The 12,002-nt window shown below is 42.2% G+C and overlaps 1 protein-coding gene and 1 long non-coding RNA gene across 4 annotated transcripts in view; one reads left to right on the top strand and one right to left on the bottom strand.

The window, feature by feature from the left end:
• LOC135379003 (FH1/FH2 domain-containing protein 3-like) overlaps positions 1–12,002 on the top strand; it is a 246,977-nt gene that overhangs the window by 107,718 nt on the left and 127,257 nt on the right. For 2 of the 3 annotated variants that reach the window (XR_010418667.1, XM_064612228.1), the window contains exon 2: positions 83–247. The exons of the other annotated variant lie outside the window; for it this stretch is intronic. Coding sequence is in view for 1 of the 2 variants with exons in the window: in XM_064612228.1 (XP_064468298.1) it covers positions 83–247 (165 nt within the window). In the remaining variant the exon portion in view is untranslated. The remainder of the gene's footprint in view (positions 1–82; positions 248–12,002) is intronic. 3 annotated transcript variants of the gene reach the window in all.
• On the bottom strand, positions 955–2,165 carry LOC135375790 (uncharacterized). The gene is made up of 3 exons (XR_010417389.1): positions 2,072–2,165; positions 1,648–1,763; positions 955–1,100 (listed from the first exon to the last, which is right to left on the bottom strand). It is a non-coding gene; the product is annotated as an uncharacterized LOC135375790 (long non-coding RNA).

Below are 12,002 nucleotides of genomic sequence, written 5' to 3' on the forward strand. Positions count from 1 at the left end.
ATTGATTGATTGATTTGAAGGAGGAAATAAAATGGAGTAATGAGGAGCAATGTGTCCTCCTCATTTGTTTTTCACTTCCAAGGTCCCGGTGGAACCCTCGGTCGACACTCAACACCCAACCGCGACGACAACATGACGGATGCGGATGACGAAATCCTCGAGAGCCTCGTGAAGACAGCGACGGCGAAGCCAGGCCAGAACGAACCGCGCTTGCGTAAGAAGGCACGTTACGGCGACCGAAAGTCTTGTGAGTTTCACTCTCTCTCTCTCTTTCTGATTCTCTCCTCCTTTTTAAGGGAAGGTGCGGCAATTAAAATGTATAGCGTCAATCCTCGATTTATGAACACCCTCGGTTCCCTGAAAAATCGTTCATAAATCGAGGGATTCATAAATCGAAAATTCAGTTAAGTGAGTACTATCGAGCAAATGGAACAGTATTCCCGAGTTGAGATTGTGTTTATAATGCAATATATTGAGTAATTTTGCTTTCGACCATGCCTTCTGCTGTGTCAATCTTGGAAAGAAGAGATGTCACCTCATTCGCACTCGACTGGTCTCGGATTTCCTCCGGGATTTTTAACGGTAACATCTCATTACGGCCGAAGTCTCATTACGGCCCAAGTCTCATTACGGCCGAAAGTCTCATTACGGCCGAAAATCCTTTAATCCCCAAGTGTCTCGTTACGGCCAAAGTCTCAATACGGCCGAAGATGTCTCATAACGGCCAAAAAGAAAAAAGAAGCATCCACCATATTAGCTGTGTATATACTGTGTTTTATGCTTCCCAAAATGTGTCCGAGGCGGTGTGCCCCCACGGCTTGTGTCACACACAATGGTTCATGCACACAATATTGCGACAGTGTTTCATGCATCCCTCGTGAAAAATGTTTTTATTGTCATATGTGTCACACGTTATTTGTATGTGTTACGCCATTTTCTCTCAGTATTCAAGCAACATCCTACTCGTTGGATCTGTGAGCGAACTGTGTGTGTGTTCTGAAAAGTACTCCACAAGGGAGCCCACTGGGAGCTCCAGGAGCCACATGACCTATGACCATGATCTTCTCCCCCACTAGCTGCCTTCTACAATTTACGTCCACCTGAAATTTAAAAAAAGTACATAAGGCAGAGAACAAAATGACATATGCTTTTGTTTGATGATGACCATGAGACATATGCTGTCAAGCAGACTTTTTTTCCATATATTCAAAACATATTCAAGAATTATGGACAACAATGACAATTACGTCATAATGATGCAGCTGCATAGCCAGGAAAATATTTCAGGAGGTGTTTTATGAGTGCTTTACCCAGACCCCCCTACACCCCCCGAACTGTTTTGCCTGTGCACCCCCTACAGGGGGTGCCCTTGTGATTTCAGCTTCAGATACGTCTGTAACGATATGTTAAGCTGTAATGACGTAACTATAATGATGACCTCCCCCCACAATTTATTTCCAACACCCCTCTCGTGCTTGGGATTCTGGATAAACCACTGTCCCTCGTTCATTTTCGTGGGGCACTACATTAGGGCTTATGCCACTGCACTGATTTCACAATGTTATAAGTGTGTGTCGATCTGGGCATTCGGAATTCCTGTAAGCTACAATATGTAAATTCAGAATACCCGAAGGGTAAGCATGTTACCTGCAGGCTTCATGCTGAAACGCGTGTACGCAAAACACTTCCGCCGTGGTGGGCGACGTCGTTAGTGTAATCATACACGCAAGACAATTGCGGGCACATGGAGTAGTGGCAGCAACCTGAAAACGATACATTTTCTTGTTATATACGAGTAATCAAAAATATGCATTCCCACATGTTTCGTTTTGTCGTTTGCAGGAAGCGCTAGTAAGGGAATAGCACTTGGTTGGGCACATGCAAGCCACAATGCGAAAGGTGCCGATATTTCGATTACGCGATCAAAAATTAAAAGTCTACAACCATGCACACTTCCCCATGCAACTACTTCCCCAGCATCGTGAGACATGACACCCATGACATGACACCATGTATTCACGTATAGTGTAATGTGAAATGATATGCAGGAATGAAAAAGATGCCAACATACCTGTAATCCAGTGTCCCATAAGCTTGATTCGATTTTCTGGCAGCTACCATGAAGAGCAAATGCACGATTCACAAGTTTCGTTTCGCCATTTTCATTGCTGTTAATCTCGCAAGCGCCAAGCAATCCCACGTGACCTCCTTTGGATCAGTGAAAAGTGAAAATTACTCGCGTCATGAACATATATGTTCATCTCAGCGCAAATCACGTTTTGCATGCTATAGAAGGGAGGGGGGATAAATACTATTCCTTTCGTGTTTTGATATCTTGTTGTTTTGCTACTCTCAGTTTGGAGTTCGGATATTGTCTAGCAACGTTGGGTACCTCGTTTCTTGTGTGAGCGAGTGGTTGCTGTTTACGACGTGTTCATATATCGATTTGTAGTGCTGTAATGTGCAAATTAGCGGACTGTATAGCGGCTCTCTATTTTCCGTCGTTGTCTTTCGAGCAGCGCCTGTTGTTCCGGTAAAAATCGAGTTGAATGAATCGCCACAGCCCCAACGTATATCGCGCAGTGTTGAGCAAGACCAAGTCCAGCAGGAATTCTGGTGAGTAATGCTTTCGTAGATTGTCTGGATTAGTAGTGTGCTGTCCACACATAGTGGGATTCTCATACGAGTAATTTAAATGAATCAAAACAGCCGAAGTGCCTGTAATAGATGTAACTCGGCATCTGTTCGTAGGTTTGCGTTGTTTCCAGTTGGTTGCTCGTTTAGGAACAACAAATTTATTCGAAGACGATAAGATACCGACAATGCATCACCGTACAGCAGCATTTACTCGTATCATTGTGAGCCATATTTAATTTGTTAAAATTTGTCGTCGTATTTCTTCAAAAATAAAAGCGCAAGTCGGCGTACTTGAATTGATATCCTTGAACTGCTTACGTCGAACGTCTGCAAATGTTGTACTTATGTGCCTTCGCGCACCATGCTAGGCACAAAAGCATATCTGATTAGAATAAATACTTCAAGAGGAAGTCATTCAAATACATTGTTATTTATAGCTGGTTTTCCATTCCAGGCATGGTATGTGGCTGCACGGAGGATTCCGAAAAAGAAAAACAACAACATGGCTAATAGGATGTTGCTGCCCAGGGAGTCCTGGCCGAAGAGGTGAGCTGTTAAGATCATCATAAGGTTCTGTTGTGAAGTGAGAAATTTTGTAGTAGTCCACGAATGTTAATTCGTGCACTACCTTTATGAAAAGAAACCAGAAATGGAAAGTTATGCATGCATCATTTCATGAATTGTAATGTATCACTATTTGATATTCACATGTTTCCATTAAGGGAATGAACTACTGAACCTACATTCATATCATGGTCATGCCTGTGTTTACCTGGAAGTCACATTTTTAAGGCTTGTCATTCTTTTGTCTAGATGAAGATTTATGTTAACCTTGTATGAAATAACAGACACGTATCAACACATGTGCAGCTTGTGCACATTAAAACCAGCCATGTAGAGACAAATGCTTGTTTGTTTTTTTGTTTTTTTAATATTCTAGCCTATTCATGGTTGCTCTTCGCTTCTTGCAGGTTTACTCATTCCAGAAGCAAGAATTGTACAATTGTAAGGCGAATGTAAATAAACTGACATCGACTGAGATAGGTGTTCCGTCTTGGCCAGTGACTGTAGGATGACTCCAAAAGCGTCACAACAAAGCCAATATTCATCTAGCTCTCTACAAGGAGCTAACTCCACATAGTAGCTTGCTTCACAGCAACATCAACACTACCTTGTGGGAGTACACATTACACAATGTGTTGCATTGTGCTGTGGTATGATAATATACCGTTTGTCTCACAATATGTGTATATAAATATGATAAGGGCCCTAAGGGCACAGTGCATGCCTTATACCCTGCTGAATATATATCCATACCTGGCTGCGACATTGCATATCAATGCAGGTTACAATACACATTTTCACATTTGGCCGTTATGAGACATCTTCGGCCGTAACGAGACTGCCTTCGGCCGTATTGAGACTTTGGCCGTAATGAGACACTTGGGGATTAAAGGATTATCGGCCGTAATGAGACTTCGGCCGTAATGAGATACAATATTTTTAACCTCCGTTTATTAATCTCCGGGTGACAGCGACCACCTTATTCATCATTTGAGGTCAGGAACACTTGGTTGCCCCTTGTGCGACCCCAGAAGACCCGTTTGTGAAGATTTCGAGGGGTTAAGTACCAAGGGTGCAATATCTGGAAAACAATTTGTCTATTCAGGCGTCATTCATAAGACCACGGAATAATCCCTTTGCAGGTTTCTTTTGACCTCGGAACGATCCGTTCGTAAATTGAGGTCAAAAACGCTGGGCAACTCCTAGTTGGTTCCCAGAAATTCCATTCATTATTCGAGTATCGAGGTTCATAAAACGAGAGAAAATGAATGTCAAAAGTTCGGTTCTTCGTGCTAGTGTTCATAAAACGAGGGAATTGATAAATCGAGGGTTCATAAATCGAGGGTTGACTGTATCTGTAATGTAATGTAAAATGCAAAATGTAAATGGCCACATCCCCCTTAAAGGAGTTGAAACATTTTCATAGATTTGGTTGATAACATTTCATTGCATCATGGATGCATTGTATTGCATGCCAGAATACAGAGGAAAAAATAATTATTGTTCTACGTGTCGTACTTACTGTGGTTTTCAACTATTGAAAAAAATGTCCTAAAAAATGTATGCGCAGCCATAGCTGTCTTGTGTCTGTGGCGCCAATCTTTGCTCCCCATGGTTCCCATCTGGTCCATTTGAAACCCTCGAATACCCCAGAATTTGAAAATGCTTTTTTCAAGGTCTGGAATACACTGTAATTTTCCACAGTCCTTGGAAACCTACGATTTTGCAACTTTTTCGTTTTCTCATAGAGCTATTTATGCAAATTCTGCTTTTCTGGGGTCAGAACTATTGTTTTCGTGCCACAGGATTTAGCACTCATCCTAATAAAAAATCAGTAGGGGAAACCAGGAGTGCAAGAGATGAACCTGCTGTTTGTATTCAGAGGCAGACTCAGACCCTCTGTTTTTGGGGGGAGGGGGAGAGGATGTCCGCCTGGCCGTATAACTCCATTGCAAAAACGACGTCTATGCTGCTATCGTAGCTTTTTAAATAAAAATTCTGTAAAGGCTAAGAAAACACCCCGCATGTACCTTCACCCCAAGTGAGTCCGTACACTTAGGCTCAGAGTTGTACACGTTACTCGAAAAAAGTAATTGATTACAGTTACTGTTACTCCTGCACAAAAAGTAATTCTTTACCGTAACAAATCACTTCATCAAAAATTTAATACGTTACCGATTAAAAATGTAACGCGTTACTTTTCCCGTTACTTTTAAATTGTGGGCCATATCAAAGCCAACAAGCCTGCAGTGAATGCAACCATGCAGTTCTTGTTGCAAATTCTAATCTGAGACACCAACATACATCATAAGTGAAATTCACAAATACATTTGAAAGCAACATACAAAACGCACACACGCGTTTATTACAGATGTATACATACATTTAAGACAACATCGAAAGTTTGGCTTCGTTTTGTTACTACTGTTATGTTCAGCCCCCACAATTTATCAATACAGTCACCTATTTTACTGTTGCTCTAGTAGGTCGCGGTTGCAATATTATCATATTACTGCGGTTATATCATGTGGCTGTGGTAATAACACGTGTGGACTAGATACAGCCGTCACAGTGACCTCTGCGTCAGATTGGCTTGCTGGAAAGGGTTGTCATTGCTGACAGAAGGTTAAAGAAGTAATCAATTACTCAGTAATTGATTACCGAAAATTGTAATCAGATTACTCGGAAAATTACTTGCTCACAAAATTAAGTGACTACGTTAAAAAAATACTGAAAAAGTAATTGATTACTAGTAACGCGTTACGTACAACTCTGCTTACGCTTGACTTTTTTTTCTTACGTATTTTCCGACAGTGCGCCGTACCCTCAAGAGCGGACTGGACCTGCCGGAAGAGGAGCGTCGATTCTTGACGGCAATGTCCTCGTAGTCAGCTGCAAGTCGCAGGATCGAGTCTTTCATCGGAAATGTCCGTTCACACGACATGCATGCTTAGGACGGTTTTTTTTTTTTTTCAAATGACATGGTGTTTTCCCGCACTCACTCCTAGCTGTGACATATCGGTGCTACGTATTTACTATCTGACACCTTCTTCAAATTTAGATAGCAATTCAAATTAAAGGGGCCACTAAGGCGAAGAAGTTTCTCGGCGCGGAATCAAAGATGCCTTTACTCTGACTCAAGCGTGAAGAGAATTCATTGTGTTGTTTGTGATTCGTTTATTTTTATTTTATTTTATTTTTACTTCGTAATACTGCTGACTCTTCTAGGAGCCGTAGCAAGAGCGAGTATATGACAACAGTATGTTTTGTGCATAAAGAGACAAGTGCTACTAATTCCACTACAAATCTACCTGTGTGAATTCGGCAACATACAGCAGCAACTATGTGTGAAAGGAAGCGCAATTTACGCTTTCCGCAAATTGACCTCCTCAAAGTGACCTCCAGTGATGATTTGGACAAATCGTTTGAGAAGGAGAGTATAAATAACCGTTTATTTCACTCATAAATCACAAACGACACAACTTATGAATCCCTTTCCCTCTGTAGTGGTGTCAGAGTAGAGTCATATTTTGCTCTGCGAGTTCAAATTTTTGCATTTCAGTGCCCCTTTAACCGCGCGACTGCACCGCCAGTCATTTAACTGTCGTTGTAACTTCAAGGTAGTAGACCGGTCACTAACTGCAGACCTTCCTGGGAGTCTAGGACAGCCTGGGGTCTATGTGGGTCTATGTGAATTCGTGAGATGGACCGAATCGTGTCACAGCTAGTTCAGTGCAGGTGTTTCTTTCTCTCTCTCTCTCTCTCAACAGCATGTGGTATGACATTCTTGTTACGTTACTTTTCCTGTGTCCCTTACTGTTACGTTTACTTTTCTTATGTCTTTTACTTTTGCGTTTACTTTTCCTACGTCCTTCTCACGGGATCTCATCCATCGAGCAGGCACCAAGTGCTGAATCTTCAGATATTTGATTGTGTTTTGCTGTTTTTTTTTCACTACAATTAGTGTCTCTGATTGGAAAGTTTACTTTTTTTTTACGTAGACACATGGCTGCAAAAGTGAAACCAATAGATCTGTGACGAGTTTTTTCTATGAGCACGCAAATCATTACATTCAGGATGCCTCGAACCACGACTGAGACTGCTGTAATGTGACTTTGTGGTTGTGAAATTTTAGTCTCTTAATAATTCGATGACACTATTGTGTGCTGTGCGTAAAATCTGTGGGAAAGGCTAGGCCATTTCAGAATACTTTGATTCTATGGGTTATTCTTGTTTACTCTTGGAAACATGAGCACTACAATAGAATTTTCTCGTTCATGATATATGTTCTCATGTGTTGCATTCACGTATAACACAGCGCATGGCCACAGTTGTACTGGCGTGCAGATGTGTGTGTGTGTGTGTGTGAACTAGTAATATTGAACAAGTAAAACAAGAAACAAAGAGAAATAGTCAACCTGTGTTAGTTCTCAGTAGAATTTTCTGTTAGGCCAAAAATCTTACATGTGCGGCATTTTCGTTTAACTTTTTAACGTTCAAAATTGACTTATACTCTGTGCATTTGCTGTTGACACACAGACATTTTCCTGCCTCAGTCGCTTTTCTTTTTCCTTTCTCTTTTCTTTCGTGTTTTTTTTTAAGTTTTTACCAGTGCTGTTGTTTGTAAATATATTGTAAAGTGGTGAAATGTCTCCTCTACACACCCTTCTTTTTGATTTTTTTTTCTCCTTGCCATTATCGAAACAAAAAAAGAGAAAGATGTTCAAAGCCAAACGGTGCCTAAATGCTTGCGACGGACAATTTAGAAATACGTATGCAAAGAGCTCAGTGTGCCCGCGCAGAGACGATCTCAACAACGTTCTCTCGAAACCGTTTGCTCGTAAAATCGTACCTTAAATATATGGCTGACCACATTTAGAGCCTCGGCAGCACGGAAATATTTTTTTCTACAACCCTGTCAACAGCCACCGTAACGAGGATAGATAAATGCACGCACAATATAAAAATACGTTTTTGGGGTAATGTATGGACTTTGATACAGCATCTTTGAACTGTTCAGTGTTAAAATTTAGACGTGACATTAAAAAAAAATTATGTCCCATTTATTGATTGCCATTTTATGGTGCCGTAGCCTCATGTGATTTCGTGGACGACGCCCTCTTTTTCTGCAGAAATCCCTATCGTTGACTTCTCGGCGCATTTTTAAACTGACGTGTCTGCATCCGGACCCCAAACTTTGCCAGGGATTGTCGGACGGATTTCTTAAGGTGCTGGCCACTTTTGTTTTGCTCAAGATAACCTCTACTAAGAGCTTCCCCCCCCTCTCTCTCTCTCTCTCTCTCTCTCTCTTTTTTTTTTTTTTTCCACCAAGGCTTGTTATCTCTGTGCGGTCACACAATGGGCAGAGTGAGAGATATTATTTATTGTGCTGCTCTAGGGTTTTTTCATTCCGTCTTTTGTTTTTCTTGTCTCGTGATAATCTCTGCATGACTTGCAAACCCGAGAAGAAAAAAAAATTTCAAGTAGATTGTCGTGCTTTCTGGAATCGAGGACGAGATGCTTTTCTGTCCGCTACTTATCGGACATGATTCCATGCCACTACATCCAACGTGCCATTACATCCAACGTGCCATTACATCCAAGAACGAGCCGTTACATCCAACATGCCGTTACATCCATCGTGCCGTTACATCCAACGAGACGTTACATCCATTTTTGGCCATTACGTCCACGGGTCATTACATCCAACGAGCCAATTCATCCAACGAGTCATTACATCCATCGGGTCAGTACGTCCAACGAGCCATTACATCCACGGACACAGAAAACTCGGTCAATGGTCTCGATGTCGGCGGCAAGGTCGTTGATTTCGTCGGTGTTTTGTGCTTGTTACGCAGCACATGTGTGCCAGAAGGAGGAGTGGATAGAAAAAAAGGAAGCATTTTTTCCTTTACGAAAATGACACACTCGCACACAAAACAGTGTTCCAAGAAGTTTCCCCCACGCCACATCTGGGATTACCGACCTGCGGAACATCCACCTATTTGAATCTCACAAAAACTGCATATATGCTGCTACCGACTGAACATTGTTTTCTCTTCAGCGACCTCTTCAAACAGAAGGTTGATCACCCCCGTGCCCAAGCTGTTTGGCCAGGGTGTAAGGGCTTAATCTGGTTTCCCGTATACAGGAGGTACTAGGAAGAGGTCCGGAAGAACCACAGAAAGGAAAAAGGACATCTGTCATTTCGTGGCGAGTTTTTCGTCGTGCCACTTGCCAGCTAGCAGTTCCAAGTGATTCGCATGCCATGGACCTGGGAGACGTGAAATTCGTACAGTCGAAGCGACGTTCCCGCCACCCAGTTTTACAGTACCGGAGCAGAAGATGGCAGGGCGCCGTTCTTGAGTTTTCGTTCAAGTATGTGAATCCGAGGGACCCATCAGTCATGTATTATCGATGCATATCTTGCTATGACCTCAGCACCAAGGCCAAGGCTGCCGGCGACACGTCGCCGGTTCCAGTGGCCCATGTAAAACAGCAACTAACCAGCAGGGGTTGAAAAACAGCATGTTTCAACAACATGACACGGAGTAAGGTTTCGGAAAAATAGCCCATCCTCCGCGGCTACCGACGTTAAACTTACTTTTACGCAGTTGATGAGTAGCATTATTTTTGTTCCGTATTTTGTTTGAACTCGGTAGCTGAAACCGTCAGGGGTAAAGCGGTGCAAGACTTACTCAATAAAACGTGAGTTTTCTAATGGCCGGTTTCACCACCACCGATTAACGCCAAAGACCTGGCGCCTCGGAATGATCGGATCTCAGTTTATGTTAACGAAAACTGCGTTCAGAAGCTAATCGCTGTGGGTGAAATCGGGCCTATAAGCATTTAAAGGACCCCTTAACACTTCCCCGAATTTTTTCTAGTTTTCACGCTCAGCGTCAATAGTGTCGCGCGGACGAAAGCTCGCCCGTGAAGTGCGGAGCACGGACAAAAGCTCACCAGTGGTAATTTCTCATTTTTCAAACTTCTATTATCCCTTTCCAGCCATTGTGACGTGTAAACGTGCGATTTACCAATTATTTATTGTTTATTAGTTCTTATTACTCCGATAATAGTTCAGCAATTTGTACAGCTTCCCCGCTCACGAGACGATGCTAGCAAAAAACAAAAGTTGTTGTCTATGTTTCGCCCGCTGATCAAGGGCAAAGATTGATGATGATGATGATGATAACAATAATAGTAGTACTCTGAAGAACAAGGACCACAAATGCTAATGTAGCAGATATATGCCCGCTGATCAAGGGCAAAGATTTATGATGATGATGATAATGATAACAATAATAGTAGTAACTCTGAAGAACCAGGACCACAAATGCTAATGTAGCAGATATATGCAGATAAATGCCCAGGAATTCTAACTCATTCAGCCTCCGCCATGAACTTCTGAATGGGGCCTGAACAAAGGGGACCACTCCATAATCTTACGTCCAATGTGCCATTACATCCAACGAGCTGTTACATCCAACATGCCGTTACATCCATCGTGTAGTTACATCCACACCATGCCGTTACATCCAACGTGCCATTACATCCAACGAGCCGTTACATCCATCGTTGGATGTAACGACTCGTTGGATGTAATGGCACGTTGGATGTAATGGCACGTTGGATGTAGTGGCCCGATACCATCGGACATCTCGTAGTCACACCCGAACTGCTACATCCAGTTTCTCCGTTTATTACCTTATTTACTTGCGTGACTAACCCCGCCACTTTGGGTGCTCAAATGTTGGTAATTCCACCCCCCTCCCCTTTCTGTATTTAAATGCAGGCGTACGTAACACATTGATCGCGGGGGTGCAAGAAAACTTGGGAACGTCAAACAGCAACGAGACAAAAAAAATAAATAAAAATAAAAGTTATTAGCTGGCATGTGTTTATGTTTTACATTAAAAAGCACAAATTGTAAAGAACTACCCTCATTCCCAGTCGTCTTAAGTGTCAGAACCGTGTCGGCCATGTTTATTTTTTTAGCGGGCTGCAGAAACGTGTTTCGTCGTGGCCAGAGCCGTGACTTAAAATTTCACTCCCATGCTGATTCTAAACAAGTTTCTCTAAAAAAAAAAAAAGAAGACAAAAATTGACAATAAACTGACAAGGATAATGCAGTCCTAATACTTCACAGTTCATCGCGGCTCTGCTTTCTCACGCAGACCGATGACATTCAGCGCGAATGTCATTTTCCGCAAATGACATCCAACTTCCCGTACAAGTTTCCGGGTAAAAAGAAGTGGGTTAATTACGCGAGTAAATACGGTATATACAGGGTGTCCCAGCTAACTGTGAACATATTTAAAAAATATATATAACACTTTTTCCAAGATGAAATCAATTGCAATATAGCGAATTAAAAACACATCGTTGGCATCGGACATCGTTGACATGTATTACAGCCTTGACAATCAAGCCATTCTTAGATGTGTGCAAGAGTCGATAGAGGCGCACGGTGTAATAAGGTTTCAGAACGGGGCAGGGCTCGGTATGGAGCAGTTCATAAAACTCTTGCAGCTTTACTTGACGTCCACCATGATAGAGGTAAAAGGCCAGGTGTACAGACAAAAAACAGGAGTATGTATCGGGTCAAGAATTGCACCAATTTTGAGCTCACTTGTCCTCGCAGAGATTGATAGAAATATTGTTACCGCCAACGTGGAAAAAAATTTAGGGATCTTAAAGGGCTTTCGTTATGTAGACGATTATTTTTTCTGTGTACAGGGGAACGTAGATTTGCAAGAGGTCATTCACACAATAAGACAAATCGGAGCACCCATGTGTTT

This window comes from Ornithodoros turicata, chromosome 1, assembly GCF_037126465.1.
Source record: "Ornithodoros turicata isolate Travis chromosome 1, ASM3712646v1, whole genome shotgun sequence".
NCBI classification, from domain to species: Eukaryota; Metazoa; Arthropoda; class Arachnida; order Ixodida; family Argasidae; genus Ornithodoros; species Ornithodoros turicata.